Raw genomic sequence first — 23310 nt, forward strand, 5'->3', positions numbered from 1 at the left:
GCCTAGTTTCAATGAGCAAAGGAACTAAATGCTTAAAATAAAAATTATATATATTTAAAAAAATTGTGGCAGAGAACATAAGGTTCCTGGAACACTCATCTGACTCCAGAAGCCAAAAATACAAGTAGAATAAAAATAGAAAGATCAAATATAACAGGTTTTGACACTGCATTTCTTCTGACAAACCTATTCAACAACAGTGTATTTAAATAGGATTGGGAAAAGCAGAGGCCTAGAAAGAGAATTCTTGTATCTGAACAAAAAGGTGCATGTCTAGACAGCTGGAACTGTGCCTGCACATTAATTTTTGCAAAAGCAATTAAATCTGGTCACTTTGGAAACAGATTTCAGGCTCTGAAGTTTACACGTAATGGTCCTACACATACGAAATTACTTTTTTCATAATCTCTACAATTCACAATTTAAATCACTCCTTAATGGAAACTAAATCTAATTTTGCTAAGGAAATCAATGATGCACAGATGTCTCCCCAGCTGCAATCAACTCTCAACAGACACAGTGATCAGACCAAGCATTCTCTCACAGAAAAAAGCATAATCTGTTTCATGCTGACCAGTGGCTTTTGAGAAATGCTTTTGTCACTGAAAAAAAAAGGAGTAGAATTCTTTGAAGTCAAATACTGGTCTAGTGGAAGGTGTCCCTCTCCATCCATGGCAGGGGGGTTGGAACTAGATTATCTTTAAGGTTCCTTTCAACCCAAACCATTCCATGATTCTACGACAGGAAGCAAAGAAAAGCACAGCACAGCATATGGGATGCTCAGCAGTTACTTCAAAAGCAAATCCCCATCGGCACTAGAACTTTTACTGTAGGCACGCATTCAGATGGCTCTAAAAACTTCCTTTGATCCTCGATTAAAAGCCTACTTCAAAACAAAAACCCATAAAAGTCCTTCGAAGAGTCATTCTGCTCAAGTTAACCAGATAGCTGTATCCATATGCTTTAGGCAAAGCTATTACTTTAAAGCAAATGCATCAAACTTCAGGGGCTCTTCATTCCATGTCTATGCAAACCCTGGAGGCCACAGTAAGAATTCATCCTGCTTTCACTATCATGATCTTAAAGCCAAAGACAACTGAAGTTAAAACAAGTCACCATCATCTAATGCATAATGGTATATAAAAGCACTATTGGGATTAGGATGCCTCAGAAGTAAATTGCAATCACCCCTATTCCAACTCAGGACAGAAAGAATTAAATGACCGGAAACCCATGAACACAATTCCTCTCTGAATGTGAAATCAGTCAGGGAGCAGTGAGTTAGATTCCTCTATGTCAGCATGTAGAAAAGAACTATCATGCCTAACAAAACAGAGCTGAACTGACTAAATAATCACATTCCAGGAAAAATTTTGCAACAAAACCACCAGTCTGTTGTTATGTAAGAAAACATTTCTTAGGCCTTTATTTACAAAAGCTTTAAAAACAAATACCCTCTGTTATGCAAATTACTCGTTTAAAAAGGACCGCCCAGTTACATCATCATAATTCAATGAGAAAAAGGTGTTTGATTTTTTCCTTTAAAGTACAAGATAAAACAGAGTAATTGGTGAACATTTGGAGATTTTTCTGCCATTGATTTCCGTGTCAAACACACGTACGCGCGCACACGCACGGACACACAATGTCACGCATTCCATCATTCCAGGCTAGCATTTAGCTATTCAATACCAAAAATCCTTCCTGCACAACTGCTCTGTATACATGCTATGCAGAGTTAAGAACATACTTTAGGGTCCTTGAAAACAATATATCTAAAATATATTGTAAGATATACTCAAAAATAAACTAGCATTACACTCCTCAGGTAACTTTATTAGCTGGAAGTTATTTATATTTTGTTGTCTTACAACAAATATCTGTAACATCTGTCTTTGTAACAACTACAAAAAGGCATGATTTAATTGTCCTTCTAATTCAATAATGCAATTAAATAGTATTTTTCAGATCTTTGGGGTTCATCTTCAACTAAACTGACTTACAAAAATCATGAAATCAGGTACATAATAAATATGACTTCATAAAAAATATCTGAGGTGTACATTACTAGGATAAAAGCCACGAGGTCAATCAAGGGAAATGTGCCATTACAACACTCCTACTTTTCCATTATCCTTCAACTCTCAGCTTAATGGCAAAAAGGCTAAAGTCATAGCTGTTCTTCTCCTGAAGGGTGTAAAGCTGTTTTTTCAAGCCTCTTTCCCCCATCACAGAGCAGTTTTAAAGCAGCAGGCCAACCAGCAGTTGACATGTGCAGGATGTGTTGGAAGATGACCAAACACTAGTAAAGTAAGAGCAATTACTATGATTTCAGTAGTTTGTTTTGCTTGAACAAACAGAGATTATGCAGCAAATAAGTCCCGTTGTGTGGGTTGAAATACCAAGAAAGTACAGCTTGAAGCTGCTGAACTTGGCAAGATGATTGTTTTCTAGCTGAGGGCAAAAGACAAAACCAAAACAAACTTCAAATAAAACAGAGGATCTGAGTCAGAGTCGCTCTCTAAAGTGCAAATCTGATGGTCCACAATCTTGAATAGCTAAAACGCCTGCATACTGGAAAGAACAGACATGAAGGGGGAAGTTAGTTATAATCAGAGCCAATTAATTTAGAGAAGGGAGGGGAAAGACAAAAAACTGGAAGAACGATGTAGGCAAGTTTACCAGAATATTCATTATGATTCAACTTTCCCCTTCTCTCTGCCACACTGATCCTATACATGCTTCTTTACAAATGGGCTTGTTAAGAGGCCAAAATGTAACCCAGAAAATTTTACGTATCAATATTAAGATCAAAATCTGTGATAGGAACAGTCAAGTTTAGTACATAGAAAGGCAGAAAAGAAAGTGTGCTGAGAAAGGGGGGAAAAAAGCCTTAATTGTCCAAGGGGTTCAACCAGAGATAAAACCTATGTACAAGCATGTGGAGGTCAAAAAGACGGCCTTTCATTTCATGTCATGACTGTTTGTTGGCTTCTTCTTCATAAGCGTTTCCCGTGCCATTCTGTACATAAGATGACCCCGAACCAAGACCATATAAGTGGCCACAATATTTGGCATCGTCAATGTGATCTTCAAAGAACATCTAAAAAGTGAAGAGACATGAATTACTGCAAAAGAAAAGGTTCCATTTCAATAGAACTGTAGAAATGTTTTAAAATTCCTTTCTAAGTACAATTATCAAATCCCAAGGTGCAAAAGATGATATAATTAGTATAATAAGACACTTTATCTCAACACATTATCACAATGTGCTTTATGACACAATTATTTAAATCTGTCAAGAAATACAATCAGTCTTCCTGTGCACTTCTCCCAATTAAATGGCCAAATGCAATGTTTTCACAATTTTGTATTATTAGTCATCACTCATATATCTGCAAGAGCAACAAAGATATTTCTCCATCTGATTTCTGTGGTGCTTCTTACAACAGGCATATGCTTAGCAACCATCATCAGTGCCTGTTCCCTTACCTCCCCTCAGTGTGGAGTTTTCACCATACTCTGTCTTGGAATAGAGATGTCCTGATTTGTATTATATAGCTTTGGGGGTGGGGAAGATGAGCACAATACCAGAGTTTAGAGAAATGCAGAAAGATGCATTTTCAGCTCCTCACAGAGGGGGACTTCATTTAATGAGGAACAGCAAAATTTTGTATCAAGACTGCTTTTACATATTACAAGTCTAAATAACTTTTCAGTGGAAGACAAAATAAAGCCCATGATATTCTGATACTCTGCCTTTCAGATAGGTTTTCAAGCAGAAAATCCCAAAATTATCTTGCAAAAATAAGAAGACACAAATACACGAACATTTTTCACCCTAAAACCTTCACAGCAATCTCGGACACCCCAGTGGTTCCCATTCTGAGTCATCATCAATACCAGAAATCTAAGACAGGCAGAAATATACAGGACAGAATGGATGCAATATACAATCTAAACATGGGGATCTGTGTGTACCACACAGGTCAAAACTTCTCCCTCCAAGCTTTGCTTTTAGCAGCACAGTCAGGATGGAAAATTCTGTACAGTAGGAATCAGAGACTTTAATTAGAAGTTTTGCAGCCCCCAGTAGTTCTTAATGAAATAAACAGGTAAGAAAAGACCAAAGTAACAACTTTACTCTTTTAGTATCATTATTTAAGTATTGCTGATGGAAAGAAAAGGATCAGTAACTTTTCTGGCTGGCACTCCAAGACCCAGCAAGCAAGCTGCATCTCCTTCACAGCAATTAGTAACAAAATTCCGTGCCTCAAAAAGCACTGTAAAGTGAAGTATTTTTACTCAGAAATACATTAACTGAACTCTGCTGAAAAGCTTTAAAAATCTACATTAAATGTATTTCTCTCTGCTTACTACTATGTTCTTATTCAGAAATGCTGTATTTGCAGAGTATTTAAGTACTGGGGAAAAAAATCATTATCAGTCCATGTCTGTTGGCTTAATTAAGCAAGTGTGTTACACTAAAAAACTCTCAGAGATTTCTACTTCTGCTAAAAACTTTTAGTAAATAAATTCAACCAGCTAGTTTGCCATCTAACACAAACTGCATCTCATTAAAGAAACTACCATTGGTTTGGACCTTTACTCAAGAAAACTAACACTTGAAAGGCTTTATCTTAAGCATGATTATTATATGCTTCCCTTCTTTGCTTTGGATCTTCAAATTCAAGAGTGAAGTTTCTCAATACCGGGCAGACAGCAGGTAGCTGCACTGGCCTTGGATCACACCAGAAACATAATCCTTTTTATTGCATCTGCAGCCCATGACCTGCTTGACAACTGCCACAGTTCCAGCAGAAGCAGAACAGAGTGCTAGGATGAGCAAACCAGCCTAAACCATCATTCTTTATTATTTAGCTGCTGTGTCACTAATATTTGTCACAATCTCATGGTCATTTTCTCCTTCATACAGAAGGTGGGATTCCAGAAGGTAGACTTCAGTATATAGTACTTAACATGATTAAATGATGAGGTTTGATATTGCCATCTGTTTTGACATGGTAAATGACACTGAATTGCTGGAAGAATGCCATGTTCTGATGCACTGGCATTTGTTCAGTGCAACTGCTTTCCAGAAGAGGCCTGTTCGACATTTCATTGTTCTGCTAATGCAAAATATCCTAATGTTTTCCTGTTGTATGCAGACAAGTAGCAAGGAAATGTGAAGCCTGTAAGACCTGACTGTCCTTGCTGCAAACCTTGAATTAACTGACCTTTAGAACCTTAGTTAAACTGAGCTTCACTCAATGGCAAGGAAAAAGAAATGTATGGAAATTCTCCAAAGCAGCCTGAAGTCATTATTTCATATACCTCTAGCCTGAAAGTTTAGCTAGAAGTGGTTCATCAACAGTCCTCCCCCACCTCTCAGCCTGCCACAAGCAGCAGTACACACCAGCTATTACACTGGATATTACACTGAGCAAAAGCTCAAAAAAAAAAAAAAATTTGACTTGAGTACAGTCAACCAAAAAGGAGTCTGGCTTCAGCAGTTCATAAATCACTGCAGCAGTCACCTAAAAAAAGGCATCCTGCAAAACAGGTGAGGAAAAAACAGCCCAAAACAAAACTTCACAAAAAATCCAGAAGTCAGGCCTAGGCTAGAATGGGGAAGAAATATTCACTCACAGCAGCAAAGCAAGGAGTCAGTAAGGCTGGTTCACACTTACTCAGGGAAAAATACAGGTGGTCTCATTTTTGTCAAGAAAGGATTGACCCCTGAAGCCCTTCAGAGACCTCCTTAAAATATCACAGATGTATCAGAATCAGCAATTCCATGTGACTATCGCAACACATTACTGTCATGGAAATAAAAACAGTATGTCCACCTACTTCTCTCATTTTGAAAAAGGCCATTCCTGTGAGTAAAGAATCGGATCCTGCCTGATGCTGTGGTCCTATCCTTTCCAGCTCTAACTGCTCAGCCACTTCTTGCAACCCACCCTGGAAAACAAAACATTTTTGTTAAATGCTGAAAAGTTAAATTAGAACACGGAACAGCTATATTTGGGAAAATCTGTTACACAGGCCATACAACCTCAGGCATATTTCAATATCTGCACAGTAGCTGAAACAGTCATTATACTAGATAAACGCACACCAGAAGAATCAAAGTTTCCATATCAACAGTGTTATTATTCTCTGTCAGTATTGACTAAATGAAATAGTATCTGCAACCAACAAAACAAGCACTCCTTATGTTCCAGCTTCTCCAGTAAGCAGATGTTATTACTTAACGATTCCTTTAAGATGACTGTTGATACAATGCTTTAAAAGGACAGACTACAAGGCTGTAGAGAACACACCAAAGCTGCAAATCTATCTTCTCTAAAAGGTAAAACTTCCCCAGTTTTGAAGGAAATTTTCTTTTCAATAAGCTTATGTGAAAAATTATCCCCTTAACTGCAAAATGACTAAATAAAGATCATTTTAGGGTCCTCTCCAAAAGAGTAATTGCAAAGCAGCCAAAATTTGGTTTAGTTTTACACAGATAACACTGATCAGCTGAAGGACAGACATGTAATACTGTAACTGCAATCTTTTAATGCTGTGAGCACATGATTGTGCAAAGACTTTTTTTAATTCAGTAAGCTATAAAGCTACTGGCAAGACTAAGGCACATGCACATTCTTAAAGATCTAGAAAGATTAAAAAGAAAAAAAAAGACAGAACCTTTAGTGCTGCCATAAGCATTGAAAGGCAAAAATGTTGCACAGAGACGTTTTTAAATAAAGAATGCCTAGAGTTCACCTTCCAGTGCACTCTTAACCTGTTTCACATACAGGAAGTGAAGCAATAAGAGGCAAAAGCATAACAGTCAAAATTAAAACTCATGGAGCTACAAAGGAGTCCAAACTGAAAATCAAACATTATGAAAATTCCTGTGAATCTTATGGCAGCATGTTTGGGTCCTGTTTTTTGTTTAAAAAGATGAAAGCTTCAATAATAACATTCCAAAATAACACAAACTAACAAGAAAACCTAGTACTGCTATTGCTAGTTTTTGTCTGTCTTAGCAGCAGAAAAATAACTAACCATACCTGATCACACTACCCTGACGCAGAAGTGAGCCCTTCCCTCATGCCCAGAAAATTATGTGAGGTGTCAGGGAATAACCTCCATGTTAACAACCTCCATAACCCATCACGGCTACTGAAAAAATTCACCCTGTCCTGGCTGGAACCAGGACATTATCCATTTCTTATTCTATACTATGTCAGGTCCAAATCTTGTAACATCCAACAATATACATATATTCACACACACAGGTACAGCTTCCCTCTGAGATGTCTGTTAATTTAGTCCACTACTGTGGGTTTTATTTATCCTAGATGCCTTCCAGGGATGTGGACCACAAGCTGGCCACAGTAGTTATGGCATCCAGAGGCAGTGGCATTCAGCAACCAGTATTATACAATTCAACATTACAAACCGTTCTTACCCAAAAATCAAATCCCCTTGAAGTACACATCACCAAATTTTCCCCACCCCTCTGTGGGGAATGTGCACCCAGGCCCTTGAGTAAAAACAATCTCACAGATGGGCTTGCTATTGCTTGAGGCAGGACTAATCCAAACTGTCTTCCCTAACATATTGTTCATATGCACAATGGTATGTAGAGGTTTTGATTAGGCTCAGTTGGTGGAACCTTGGGTATTAACTAAGCAGATGTAGTTGGGGTGCCAAAAGGAGCTGTGATTGGGTGCCAGTCGCTTCTGAGGCAGCTCAAACCCCTCCATAAATACCAGGATCTCTTCTTCAATTGGGGCATAGCAGGCCTCAGATCCTTTGCACCCCCAACTCCAGAACCCAGAGATCAGCCTCAAGTCTCTCCAGGTACCCTCTGACAGAGGCTCCAGGAAGGCCATTCTGCCCAGCAGCCATGAAGAGCACATACTTCACACCTTGCCACCAGACTGGCCTAAGGGCTACTGGATGAACAACTTCCCATTTGATTTGTTCAAAAGCTTGTTGCTGTTCAGGACCCCACTTTAAATAATTATTTTCCTGGGGGGTAACTTGATATAGAGCACTTATAATTTGATTGTAATCTGAGATACATATCCTCCAAAAACCCACAGCATCTAGGAAAGCCTGTGTTCCTTTCTTGCTGGTTGGTGGGGATCTAGCTGCTATGTTGTTGACCACATCAACTGAAATCTAACAACATCCATCTTGCCTTTTTCCTCCTAAAATCTGAATATCTTGGGTAGATCCTGATCCCTTGGGCAGTCAGTCCCAGGTGTACTGGATGTCCCTCCAGATGAAGGCAAACTGTGGCCTGCACTCTGCTGTCAAAGGAATGGGAAAAAAAGTGCATTAGCAGTATCAGTGGTGGTACCACTTTGCTGCCTTGGACTCCAGTTCATACTGATGTTCTAGTATATCTGGTATAGTGACATAATGGTGGTATGAGTTCATTCAAGCCATGACAGTCCACTGTCAATAGGCCATATAGGATTTTTAAAGGGTGAGCACATCTTGCTGACCACTCCCTGGCTCTCCAGTTCACAAATCATCTCATGCATGGAGGTCATGGAGTACCCAGTTTTGTCAACAGTGCATTGCTGTGGTAGAGATTGCTACCTCCTCTTCTTTGACCCTCAGCAGTCCCAAAGCAGAAGGGTCCTCTGAAAAACAAGGCAAGTTATTCAGCTAATTTCCTCTGTCTCCACTGTAGCTATTCCAAAAGCCCAACGATGCCCTTTTAGGTCCTGCAGTAAACTATGTCAAGGATACACAGAGCCTCTGTATATCTTAATAGCGAAGACTCTGGTCCATACTCGTGAGGCATGGGACATCTCTCCAGTTTTCTCTACTCTTTTGAATCTGTCTGCAGTCTTGGACAGTCCTTCCACACCACGGAGCAGGTCGCTAAGGAGGAAAAGAGAATCTTCCTATTAGTGGAGTCTGTCACCTGAAGGACTGTTTTTTCTCATCCTTTCATTGACATCAATGCAAAGGAGTTGGTGAATGACAATGGTGTGCTCCGTGCAAACTTCTGCCACGTGGATTGTGTACAATGGACCTTATCCAGATCTACAGGAGACTTCCTGTTATTTGAATCCTTACATATCACATCCAGTACAACTAATTCTCTCAGGTATCTTTTTCCATAGCGTTGCATCTGCTTGGGCACACCACTAGATCATCCATGGAGAATACCCTTCTCTCACATTTGACAGGAGTCACCTCCAGAGGCTGCGAATTTCTGTCCTCTTCCCAAATCCCCACCAGGATGCCAGTTGCTTGGCTTCACTACCATCTAGCTTCATATTGTGGGTCATGAAATCTCAGCATCAGAGCAGCCAGCTCATCTGGGGCTTTCAAGACTGGTGGCTGGAATCTTTTCACTTAGCTCACCCCGGGACAGGAATTGAGTGATTATCTCTGGTCCTGCCTCTTCCTCCTTTTGTGAGAGCTCTACTTCCTCTTTATCCCTGACTATGCAAACTAATTTGGTCCTGGATTTCTTCTTCTGTGTAGGTGTGACAGTTACTGGCATGAATTATTCTTCCAGTTCAGCTGCAGTTTGAGTGGTCACAGCACCTGTTGATCTGCTTTCTTCCTCTTCTCCTAAGGGTTCTGTCTAGCACTGGATTGTGTCCAGAGCAGCCAGGGCCCAGCACACTTCAGTAAGTTGATTCTTTATGGAGTTGCCACAGCACTCTTCTTGCAAATATTCTGTCACTTTATCAAGGTTCCATAGTGATACTCAAAACATTGGAAGATAAAATTTTCCCAAAAAATGGCACATTTTATCCCACATTCCATGCTACTCATGACTATCCTCCCTCATAGAGATCTCTGATTAACGTTCCTAGAAATCTCTGTCCTGATTCTAGACACAGTGTTGACTGTACTGACTCAAAACATGGTGTAGACCATGTAGACTGGGACAAACCTGACACCGGAGCAAGAACCTGCTTTCCTTAACATCAAAAGGAAATTAAAAATTTTCAAAAGCTATTCTAACAGGCCTGAAGGAGAAAAAGGTAGTGCAAAGCTGAGGGAAGCTATCCTCCCCTGTTCTCTCCACAGACTAGGTATGCTTAGAAATGGACTCCCAGAGGTAGTGCCCAAGGTAAAGGTAGGAGAGTAGCACTGAAAACACTGAATATCCCAAATGATCCTCATTGCCCTTGATATTATCATGTTACAACATGACCCCGATTCATACAATCAACATACATCAACAAAGCAATCCTGATCTGAAAAAGAGCACCCTCATGGGCACATAGTACATCTATAGGAACAGGCTTAGGCAGCACACTCACATAAACAGACCAAGCAACATTGTGACCATTGGCTCGGAATCTAATAGGACAAATGCTTAGATGAAATTTGCTTTCAATCTGATCAGATCTCAATCATTCACGCCCCACACTGGGTGCCAAGTAAGGCTGTCACGGTTTAGGAATGGTCTTCTCCAAGTTAGTGTTTTCACTAAAACCATTTCAAACTACACTTAGTCACTCCTATCCCTGCCCTTTCCTGTGGCAGACTGGAGAGGAGAACTGGAGGCACAAAATGTGAAGATCACAGGTTGAGATATGAGCAATATACTGGAAAACAGCAGTGAGATAAGAGATCAAACAGAAATAGCAACAATATTAATGACAGAGTGTGCAAGAAGAGAAACATTGCTCAACAACAGAAACACCTGATTGCTCCCTCCACCACACTCCCCTGACCTGGAAGCAAGCCCTTTCCCCATGCCCAGAAAATGACGTGAGGTGCCACAGAATAACCTCCATGTCCTAGCTATGTTCCATCCTGAAGGCAAAAATCCACCCTGTCCTCAATGGAACCAGAACAGAAGATTATTAGACTACTGAGATTCTCTTTCAGGTAAGAATTTTGCACTCCAGATAGGTATGCTTCACTCTTGGAGAAGGACAAATTGCTCCAAAATTTTCAGACTATCAACCTTCCAAGAAAAAGGCCACAGAATAATTTACATAATCACACCACCATGGTCAACAGCAAATCTACATCAAACTCTCATTTCATGACACAGTCACAGATCTTATTGTTCTGTACAAAACCCTGAATTAAAAGCAAGTTTCCAACAAGGTCTACCAATTTAAATTACTTAGGATTGCTGCTGCTATCAGAATGTTTGTAATTGACTACATAAAAAGCCTTTGAGACTGTAAGCAAGAGTTTAACCTCTAATACATTAATATCTAAAGTCAACTCAATCTGCATGCCAGTAAAGTCATAATAACAGACTGTAAATTCACAGAGTACTTAAATCCACAAAAAAAGCATCAAACAGATTTCCAGTTCTGAAGCCTATTTCTCTTTCCAATGCCAAGAATCTTTTTTGAGTGTGTGGGGGCAGAGAGTGGGGGACCTACAGCAGATCAGTGACTATCATACAAAAAAAAATAACTTAGACAAGTCAATAAAAGACAACTGCACAGCTGTTCAATTCACTGCAATTTAATAACGATCAAAGGTGACACACATTAGAAGCCAGCACATGCATTTGCAGAGTTACAACACTAAATGTTTAGTAATTTGTTTCAGGCAGCTTCTCTCAGTACAGTTCAAGTCCACCATCATCTCCTCACTGGTAAATTTGGACAGTCCATTTCCCTTCCCTTGCTGTCACTATCAGTGTGCAGATTAGGTGAGTGGATCAAAATTTACTGCAGGAAAGCTGACCTACATATTCAGCTCTGAAAAAAAACCAAACCACCCTTGTTCTTATGGTTTGCCAAAATAAGACCTGGGAAGGATTTTCGTGTCTTCCAAAAAAATCTTAGTGTCTCTAAACAATGCAGGTTACACACAACTATGCCTTAATTATGCTAGAAACTACAGTACTCTCTTTCCCAAGCCCACTGGGAATGTCACCTCTGAATGGTGACATGGAACATCCATTTGTCACCTTTTTCATGTCACTAAATTTGGAATATACATTCTGTTCTTGCAAAGTGTGTCACCAGATAGGCACCAGATGCTCTACTTTGCTTCACTGGGAGTGTGAAAGTGAGGACTTTTAAGGGCGCGTTCCCCCCCCCACCCCTAATTTAAGACTCCTGAAATTTAGGAGCATTTAATTTTTACGCCTGGCCTCTTTGGAGAAGAAGTGTTTCTAAGATGTTCCCTAATACACAGCCATTTCCCCAGATAATTATACCAGTAACAACTACATATGAACACAGGTAAGTATACTTTTCTTACTAACTGGAAAGGTGATCTACATTTTCAACATCAATTTGATTAACAAAGGATTCACACAATTTACTTTCCACAAAACTAGGCTACTGCTCAGTGACACACTCTGCTAGTTCATCTCAGAAAGAAACAGAAGACGATAAACAGCACAGAGATCAGCAGTTCAGCATGATGAACTAGCAAGCCATTCCTTACTTAGGATTTGATGATCTCTTCTTACTGCAGGTTTTCATGAAGAAATCCTAGAGAATTAAATGACTTTCCATAAAAGCAACAAATCATCAATTGCCTCAGATGAGTGATGCAGCTCACTCCAGCAGCAGTCCAGACTCTTAGCAGCTCTTTGGCAAGTAAAGATGTTAACAGTGCCTTTAGTATCTTTCTTTCACTTGCTGTCTTCCCCTTCACACACTTAGCTCCAGTTCCCACTCATTCTCCAGTCCAGTAAGGTATCCAAATTTTATGCCTGACAGAGTAAGCCAATTAGCCCTGCTGGCCTGACATGAGAGATAGGTTTCTAGTTCATTTTTTTTCCCTAGAAGTCACATGGTGTCCCTGAACATATGTTGTTGTTTATCTTTGCTTATTGGGCCATCTGAAACATTCTTCACTTCATTTCTCTTCCCAAGACACTTCCATATCATCTTCTTGAAATTACCTCAGCATGACTGCAGTTCTTTAGCGGACTGCACAATGAGGAAATAAGAGTAATGAGACCCATCAATTCTTACGGCTAAAGAAATGAAGAATTCCAAACATGGGTTTATCATCTATCAACAAAGTATTGTAAATACAGTTTCAACATGGTATTTTTAACTGGTAAGCAGTAGCAAAACTTGATTTGAGCTCCTGCCAGCTTCTAACAATATCTTTAATATTAAATATATAAAGCTTGAAACAACAATGCTTAATATGCACCATAAAAGAAAAAGCAGACAATAAAAATAGAGAAAGTATTTTTAAGCATAACAAACTCTGTCTCCAAATGCAAAATTTGTTCCAAACCATTAGCAGATTACTTACCTTCAGATTTTTGCAACTCTTCATAAGATATTTTACATCATAGATGACAGGGAAAAACAATCGCAGTATCTCAAAGAAGTCCAGCTCTTCCTCAGGTAAATTGGAGTTTGTCAGGATCTTGATTAGATAGCCAAAGTCATATCCACTGCAAATTAATAACAAAAATAATATAAGTAAGTGACTTGGAAGCATCCTTCTCACTTCAAGATTTCACTACACCTTGACATGAAAAACAACAACTTTTAAGACTTCACTGCACACTGACAGGATATTCTGCTTAAATTCAACGCAATTAAGACCAACTTCTATGAAAAAAACTAAACTTCATATAAACGGCCCCATTGCAGATTCCAGAGAAAACATTTTAATTTAGTCTGAAAGAGGCCAAGTGAAGATGCAAAAAGATCTGCTTTATAGGAGTTTCTCTAAATCCCAAAATAAGGTAGGGCTGCTGGGTCTTCATCTGATAACAAGGACTTCCACCAGAAAGACTCCTAAACTGGTTTCTTTCACATAGACTGGAGTTTCTCACTACAAATTGAGATAGACAGACACTTCTACAGTTCTTGAAATCCAAAAGATTAATGAGTTTCCAGAGCCAATGCATGCTTATGCCTGGAGGCAAGTCTAACCTTCAGCAACAAAGAAGAGGAATTGTCTTTCAACTTTTCCAATTAAATCAGCACACAGACAACTACAAAGTTTAATAGCTTGTAGACTATTACTCTTTCTGGAGGCAATGACAGAGTAAGCTGGAAAAATTTTTGTGTACACATGCAAGTCTGCAGGAGGCAGAAAGGCAACTAAGCAGTGCTTATTCATTAGAAGAAATGGTGGTATTATAGTGTGCACATGATAGAGACAAGAGTTTGGGAAGGCCTCTTCCTCCATAGCGCGACTGAATAAAGAGGACGTAGGAACGAGGCGCGGCAGTAACGGGGAAACCACACACTTTTACAAATGGTTACGAGAGGAAACGAGAGGGTTAAGTACAGGAAAGACAGATATCGGGTATTAAAGCAGGCCTGAACTCCATAACATAAACCAGTGATGACAAGTTATGCATTTTCTTAGGAGGGCAGTGATTACAAAGCAGATTATTCATGATCTGACCATGAAACTCACCTGTTCTGATCCCTTGTACTCACAGGACTGCTAATGCACAAAACTAAATGGAGGAGCGATACTTTCTCTTCCATGTTATTAAGTTTGCACTGAACCACATCAGTTCCTAGATTTTACTGACATACAGTTTAAAATATGCCTGTACTAACAAAGAAGATGAAAACACACAACAGGGCTGCCTCTACTGAAGGCTTTATCAGTTTTGCTAGTTAAGGAACCTTAGCGTAGAGCCAAGGGATGATTCAAGTGAGAAGGTGGCCACCACAGACTCCAAATTTCCAGTTTAATACTTTGTGTTCATTCTTGATTACACAAGAGTCATACTCAAAGCCAAGAATTTTTCAATTTGGTAAATACCAGCCAGGATCTTTAACTGTGAGATAAGCAATAGAGAAGACAAATCAGTTAAGAGCACTATACCACTGATCCTGCAGATATTTAGGATCCACAAAAAGTGGTGACTTCTGTAGGCTCAAAGCTTCAGCTTGCACACTCAAAGTAAATAAGTTTACTTTTTGAACCACTTTTATACAATAAGATTATCTCTGACATCTTTACACTATGAGTTTATAGACAGAGGGTAAAAAAATCTTCAACACACTGGGGGTAAATGGATTGTTTGCTACAAGTCCATTAATACAAAGTATACAATACCTATAGACTATTGCAGCTCTCTCATGGGAGTTTCCAGTGCTCTAAGCAGAAATTTTATGTTGAACAAATCCTGCACTGCATCTGGTACTTTGAAGCTGTGCTGGCCACCCTCCAGTCTCCACAGCAACAGCCACTGGCCAGGGAGCAAAGGAGCCAAAGATAAAGAAGGACTTCAGTTGACTTACAAAGTAAAAACTGTAGTAAACTTGGCAAAACAGTAGCTTGGAAGTCTAATTTTATTAGATCATTTGAAGAGGGGAGGGAAGTGGTGGGAAGCCCACATCAGCATAAAGCCCTCTATAGAAGAGGAAAAGAAAAAGCCACATTAACAAAAAGGCTGTTCAAAAAGATGCAAAAAACACTGTTCAGGATTATGGAGACTTACTCCTTCAGAGTTTACAGTTTATTAACTCAATAAATTCCTGACATTGAATTGTAACAGTCATATTAAAATGAAAAAAACCATATTTGTGCTATTCCTCTTCAAAAAAATTTTTGACTTGTCTTCAAAAAAAGTGAATTAATAAAATAATAGAAAACAGATGCCCTCAAATACTTCTAATTTCTTTAAAGAAGGAAGCACTTAAAGAAAAGTCAGCATTCCTTTACTACTCATTTTGAGAGGGACCAGGCTATTAAAAATAGTAATTTTTTTGAGAACTACACTTTTTTTTTTCACTTGGCGATTGTAGCAGATCCAAGCTTACAGACCTAAAAACTGTCACTCCAATTTAAGACCACGACAGATCCACTAAAACAAATTTTGAATGGCCACTGCTGAATGCTATGAGAAGCCTAAGAAAGTCCACAGTGAGCAATTATGTAATTAACTACTCATTAAAGAAGTTTTCTTCTAATCTTCTAACAGTGATTAGTGGTCTGTTTATACCCTGAAGCACACAGACTTCCTTGCCTGAACAACCTTGCACCATTTCTAATATAATCACCTGAAACTCCTTAGCCCAGCAAGCCACAATCTGTGGAGCTATCCAACTAACATTCACTCTTACAGACATTTGTTTTGTTTTTTCACTGAACATGGACAGCTCTAGGCAAAAAGACGAGTAGAGATCAAACATGCCTCTATTTTTTTCCCTTACTATCAAGATAGAATTCAGACAGCAAATTAACAATTAATTCTTCTCAAGCACCAAACCTCTGAAATAAATCAAAATGTGCAAGAGCTGAGAAAGCTTTAGTTCATTTTATGACAGAAATGAGCCAACAGATTAAATTTTACTAAAATCAGTTAGACACAAATGATTTTGAAACACATTAGCCTGGAACTTGGTAGTATCCCAAGAACATCTGGTTTTTGTTTTCCAAAAGCGTGTTTTCACAGACCCTCCAAAGGCAGACAAAGGAGGTTGCACACAAGTGGACACTCAAAACTTCAGCAGAGCAGACACAAAATCAGCATTTAAGCTACTCCTTCCTAACTCGCTTGTCTATCAAGCACTCACAGCTCTTTTGCCTGTGAAAAAAAAATCACAAATTCAGGGCTTCCCCCTTCTCTCTCATTAACTCAAATACATTTTAACATGCACACACACAAGATTTGATGGAAGTTGTCTATGAAGTTGCAATACACAAGAACTGGTGACAGTGCAAATATTTCTTCACTCATTTCTGACAGAACTGCAGATCCAGAGATTTGCCAACATGTCAGGATGCCAAGGCAGCTACATCAAATATGGAGATAAAAAGCACACAAAGAGAACTATTTGAGAAGCGAAGAGCTTGCAAATGAACTGCATAAAAGTTCAAGGAAATCAAAGAATAGAAAATTAAAACCAAACCATATCTTCATACTCTGAGAAAGGAGTAATTCCCTTCTCCCACTTACTATGGGACTCAAATTTTAAGTTAGTAGTACTTTAAGCATTTTAAGGAAAGGGAAGCAATAGCAGAGTCAGTAACTACCAAGCACAGCTTTATCAGCTGTCAAAGAACTACTGCCTGGAGAGCCTCAATGGAACAAATTTTCAACTGAGCATTCTGCTGTGCAAGTTTCTACTCATAGAACATAATCACAATCAAAGATGTATTTAGAAACAGCTGTTCGCTTTGTAGCACAGTTTACATGACCCATGCTCATTTAAATCTTTGCATGGTTTTGGTTTCGGTTTCCTCAGAACTTAACCCACTTACTCCAAGGTTTTGTGTGCAAGATATAATCAGCAAGGTCTAAAAAAGCACAAAAGCTTTAAACATTCTAATAATCAGTGTCTGACAAACATTTGCTAAGCAACTGTCTTAAGAGGATTTCTAAAGACACTTTCAGTGAAATCCACAACAGAAACTCATTTTAGCACAGATTAAACTGGACTTCTATTAATAGCCATTTCAAACACCCTTCATAAGCTGCACCAGTAAAAAATGACATTGTTGCACATGGCTTGCACTGCACTCTGACCAGCCCATTAGTCAGGAATTACACACACTACATATAACTATACTCTAAAAAGAATCCCAGAGTTGAAATTGTTCAGATATACCTTATACTGGGCCCTTAGCCACCAGGCAATATTGGAAAAACACCAGTCTGAGGCTGAAGCTGCTTCTACATGGCATCCTCTGCTGAGGCACCAGTTACATGCATAACCTGCCTCCCCTAACCATCCAAGTCATATTACTGTAGTCAAGTGTAAATCACAAATATACACATAAGAGCCCATAATACTGTGCTTAAGAAGTTGAAAAAAACTTAACTCTATTTGGCTTTTATAGTTATTTTGACACAATTTAAGATGTTCTTGTTACAGTATTCTTCCCCAAGGTGCTACTCTAAAGCAAGATAGCGAGAGTAAGATTATTTTAGAGTCCTATTGTGAGTTGAAACAGCTGTTAAGCGAAAGATGGAAGTGACAACTGTGCTCAGAAGATCCTTCTTTGTGTCTTTTCTTTTAAACCTTTCTGCTTTAGAAACTCAGCCTAGTACTTCTTTCTACAAAACAAATCAAAAACACAACTTCTGCAAAAATGCTATATGCACCCTTCTACTACTGTTACACATACCTTGCCAAAACAATTCTTATTTTCGAGTTTGTTTATTGCATAAATACTTCTCTAATTCCATGTGACTTTGTCTTTTCCAACTATTAATACTTACAAACAAAGAATTTTTTATTCTAATTTCATCATTTACATACCACCCACCAATACAACATGAGAAATACACATGTTTTAGCTTAGACTAAAGACACTGTTGCTTACAAAAATTCTGGCATGCAGTTAGCTAAACAACTACTGTGTTTGTTTTTAAAGTGTTAAATCTTATTAACACTCTAAAATCTTCTGTATTATGACAGACTCATAGAGATTTAGCATTCACATTTCTCTTTCTACTGGAGAGATTGACTCCTTTGATGGCATAAGCAGTAAAATACATGCATAAGGCTGATGAAGATCTCCTTCCAAGCTGAGTAACTTCATCTGCTCAGATTAGCAGGAGATTTACAACAAATTTGAGTGCTTTATAGACCTGTTTACTGATCACTCTCTCCCATGAAATAGATAATATTTCCTCAAGGATTGCTCAGGAATAGTTTGCTTTTAGTAATGTTTCCGTTATCACTTGCACGTGTACAGCTCCACCTGCTGGTTTAGCAGTTCAGTGTTTTTCAGCTTCACAATTTTCTGGTTACTGCATAAACACCGAAGCTAAAAACACCAGTACAACCCCTGTGCCCTCTATTCTTCCAATACAAAATGGTGTTAGAGGTATTACAGCAGAAATATTTCCTCAGTCTTACCGACCAAGATATGGGCTACATACACAGCATTTAAACTCAGGGGACGTGAAATCCAAGTTCTAGAATTCAAACACCCATCAGATGTTGGAACCTCAAATACTTAACATGCAGAATTTACCTATGAAAGGAAAGCCACTTGACTCCTTCACACAATACAACTCCTGATGTCATGAGCAGTTCTGCAAAGTACTGTGTCTCAATTCCTTCTTCTTCGTGCTTTTTAAACTGGATACCAGATGTCGTCAACAGTTCAATAGAGTCCTGAGCATACATATCTTCTCTAAAAAGAGAGAGGAAAAGTAAATTTCCAAAATCTACCAGCCTCAATGAGGTAACATTTCTTTTTTGCTATTCATTTCACAGACTAGGAACAATTTAACTTTCTTCTAGGGTAATTACAAAACCAACCATTTTTCAAAGTTTTTTTTAACCTTCATTATCACTTTCTTAAACCATTATTATTTTACCATTCCCAGAACCTCCATTCTTACCATCTTAATTAAAAAAAATTAGTTCCTGATCCTCTTCCCTTTTGCAAGCCTATAGATGAAAGTGCATCTATAGAACTTATTTGGTAAAATATCTGTATAAATCACTTGAATTGTGATAAATTAAATGTAACAGTTGAAGCAGTAACACATTACATTGCAGAAATTTGAGAAATATAATCCAGATCCCAGTACTTAATTAGTTCTATAGAAAATATTTCTCAGAAGGTTTTTGTGATTTAAGCTTATGTGAATGCTTAGACATGTGTTTGTAAGAACTTTTTTTTCAGTACAACTGGAAATGGAGTACTTACTCCATTTAGCAAAACCTTAGAATTCAGGGATCCTAACTTTTCCATCTAAACTCTCTTTTTAAACAATCTGTTTCAACTTCAAAAGCTATTTTGGACCCAAAATTTAAGAGGATGAAATAAAAATTTCTCTACCTTTTTTTTGACCCCCTCCTACCTCTGTGTTTATTCCCTTTAACACTAACTTTTTTTTTTTTTTTTTGGCACTATCTTAAGAACTTCATGCTGAAATTCATGTTTTGGAGCTTATTTTCTCCCTTAAGTTTTATCTGTATCATCATTACAAAAACATGGAATGGTTAAATGAAGAAAAAAAAAAATGTAAGCATGTAAGTACTTAGCGACTGAAATTCATTTTACTGTCCACAACATACTACTGCACAAAAACTCTTCAGTGTACAGTTTCAAATTTTAATAAAAAACAATCAAAACAAAAACACAAGAAAACCTAGACAAGACAACCAATATATCAAATTTGACTGTTAGATTCAGTCATGGTCCTGTATTCCTTATTCCTAAGAGCAAGTCATCATTCCTTAGACCATAGACATACATCCTCAAGATGTGAGGATGTGAAAGAACTTTTTTCCTCACTCCCACACAGCTGCTCTTTAGTTCTCCAGCTTTGAGGCATCAGCTTCTCGACATCTGACTATCTCCAAAACACATTAAAGAACCCATCCAAAACAAAATCACCATTTAACAAAAAGGGTGTTTCATGCTAGGTGCTGCTCTGTACTAATCAGGTGCCTAGTATGATTGGAGAAATATTTATGCTCTTTAAAAGCACACTACAACAAGACCTGGCTGGAACCACACACACAAAAAAATTACCTTCTAGGAACAACAAACAGCTGTTTTGCTTTAGGAGAACACTTGGCACAGTGCCACTTCCCAAAAAGTTGTTTATAAACAGACAAAAATAAGTTGTCCATCCATGTAAAAAAAAAATATATTAATTTCTCATGCAGCACTTATCAACTTTTATTTTTCTATGACCCCCACCATTAACTAGTAACAAGGTAATTTGGTGATTACCTGTATCTTGCCTTACTAAGCTGTCTAATCTCTGCAGCATCTGGCACAAATAGATGGAAAGCTACTTTTGGTTTCAGTTGTTTGATATTAAGTAGACCTTTGAAGCTCAGAAAATAAATGAAGTGTAGCACAGACCCTTCTTCATAGATCAGTTTGGAAGTTATTAATTCCTTTTTCTCCCATAATTAGTAGAATTAGCATATTCTTTCTATTTAAGAAAATGGATAACTTTCATCCAGCATTCATACAGCCAGGTAAGTTCAGAGCTACCAAAACATTAAATCTGTGCTTAATTTTTCTTCAGGAGACAATTCACACAAGACTAAATAGAGCATGCCACTGCTCAGATCAAACTGATATGTAACAATCCACACCACTGCTTGTTTAAAAGAGCACAGAGATCAAGAGAGGCAGAAGTGGTTTTCCTCCTAAGAACCCCAACTACTTTGAAAACAAGTCTTTTCATCTGCAGAAAAAAGAAAAGTCTGTTCTCTACACCTTCTTTGTAGGCTGTGAGTTTAACTCATGTATATACAGTTGTCCAGTTCTCAACTTGTAACAAAACTGCCAAAAACCCCAAGGCTTAAATGTTTGGGGTTTGTAGTGATGGATGAGAAGGGTTTGTAGCGATATTAAATTCAGTAGATAATCAACATATGAAAATCTATCAGACCAACTTCAGAAAAAACAAAATCAAGATACTAGTAACTTCATTGACCACCAGCTAAAGATATAGTTGGAGCACCAAATAAATTTTTGATCCCCCTGAAAAAGTGAGGTTTATGCTTAAAGGATTTTATCACTGATAAAAACCACATTTTGAAATAAAGTTCATGATATTATTCCAATACAGTAGAAGTCACCTTGCTTTTTAGCCAACACTTTAGACAAAATAATTCAGAATGAAAATATCTGACATACTTTTCTAGTCACTTAACTTCACTTTTTTTTTTCAAGTGTTGGTATTTACCATTTAAAGTATGTAAAGAAACAATATGTGATTTCTATAACAACTAGTAAGGGTCAAACTAAGTTAAGGCAGAAACACTCTAAAATGCTAAACATGAAAACACAGAACTAACTCTTGCACTAAGTATAAAACGCCTTCAATTTTTTTTTAAACTGCCTATCATTTTTGACCAAATTACAACAGTAAAACAGACTGCACAGAAATGAGGGAAGAAAGCATGTTCGGCTGATGAAAGTTTTCCTTACATGAGCAGGTATGACATTCCAGTATTACAATCAGATAGATAATGAAGTTGCTACAGTATTTACACATTTTCAGTAAGTCAGAAACATTCGTTTACCAGCACAGGAATTGAACACTTACGTTAAGTTAAATTTAAAATTAAATTGCCAAGTTGAAGTTCCTGGAGGGTATTCTCCTTGCTCATTCATAAACGTCAGTCCTAGTTGAATTATTTTTAGCAAGTCGACATTGCAGCGTAAGAGTTGGTACTGATAGTCTGCGTTGCTTCTGAATTCTCCAATAGGCCTTGCAACTACTCCTGGAAACTCTGTGTCCTGCAAGAACAGAATTAAAACTTGAACATATGATGACCATATAGATCTAACCATATCATAGTTGAAGAGTACTGTGTGTAAAATTAACTTTTAAAAAGATAAAAGATTAGGATCTAGATGTTCATGCAGCTCTAATTCAACATTAAGATTTCCTTATGCTTTCAATTTAAAAGGACGGGCAAGTTTACTGACCTCAGCTGAAGTCAATTTTTGCAATAACTTGCTACACAGACATCGAGCACCCACTTACCATAGCTACATAGTTATACTTCCGTATAACTTGACGAATTTTCTTCATCTCTTCATCCAAGTTACAAGCCCAAACTTCACAGATTCTTTGGCTATGATCTACGGTAGCTGCTGGCATAGTGGGGGGCTTTAGAGACCATATATCAAAAGTTACACTTGATCAAGGATTGGTTTCATAAAGAGGACTTCAACTGTTTATTTTTTTAGCCTAAGAAAGAAAGAAAGCAAAGCATAAAAATGTAAGTTTTTACTCTTAGTTTATCTGAAGAAAAAAAAAAAGGCTCAAGCACCACATCCACGCTTTATCCTCGTAGATTACAAGAATTTCGGCTAAGCGATCCCAGATTACCATCAGGAACTAAACCCCTGCAGTTTCGTTAGCGACTGTTTCCTGCACAAGGGCGGCAAGGCGCACTAGTGACACGGATACCGGAGACACCCGGCTCCCCAGGCGCTCCTGCCCCGCAGCTCGGAACAGCGCGCTCCTGCGGATCCCTGGGCTGCGTAGAGCAGGGAACGAAGCGGGAAAACAGAGTCACGCCAAACGCGGGGACGCCGCGGGCGGCCTCCCGAGGCGGGAGCAGCTCCTCCAGCTCCCCAGGGCCGCGCTACACCAGCGAGCGGCGCGCGGAGACCGACACACGGCCGGCCGGCTTCCCGCGCGCGTGAAAGGCCCCGGGAGCGCCCAGAGGAGCTGCAGAGCCCGGGGGTCCCGCCGGGCTCCGTTCCGGTGCCGGTGCCCCCGCCCGGTGCCCGCGGCGCCGCCCCCGCTCACCCCTCGCGCTCCGGCCGGGCCGCGGCGGGTCTGGGAGGCCCCGCGCGGCCCCCGCGAGCCGCAGGAAGCGCTGCTGCCCCCAGCGCCGCCGCCGCGCGCACAAAGCCATTACGTCATCGCCGCGCGCCGCGGCCTTTTCCCCCTCCCTTCTGGCC

The 23310-nt window shown here is 39.0% G+C and overlaps 1 protein-coding gene across 1 annotated transcript; it reads right to left on the reverse strand.

Moving 5' to 3' along the window:
• Positions 1-1391: 1391 nt before the first annotated feature.
• Positions 1392-23267, reverse strand: CNOT7 (CCR4-NOT transcription complex subunit 7). Its single transcript, XM_084204760.1, has 7 exons — positions 23156-23267; positions 22382-22588; positions 21938-22131; positions 18886-19047; positions 13234-13378; positions 5854-5964; positions 1392-3103 (listed from the first exon to the last, which is right to left on the reverse strand). The coding sequence occupies exons 2-7, from the start codon at positions 22496-22498 to the stop codon at positions 2975-2977; spliced, it is 858 nt and encodes a 285-aa protein (XP_084060886.1). The 5' UTR covers positions 22499-22588; positions 23156-23267; the 3' UTR covers positions 1392-2974.
• Positions 23268-23310: the final 43 nt, after the last annotated feature.

Source organism: Fringilla coelebs (genome assembly GCF_963513975.1).
Source record: "Fringilla coelebs genome assembly, chromosome: 4".
NCBI classification, from domain to species: Eukaryota; Metazoa; Chordata; class Aves; order Passeriformes; family Fringillidae; genus Fringilla; species Fringilla coelebs.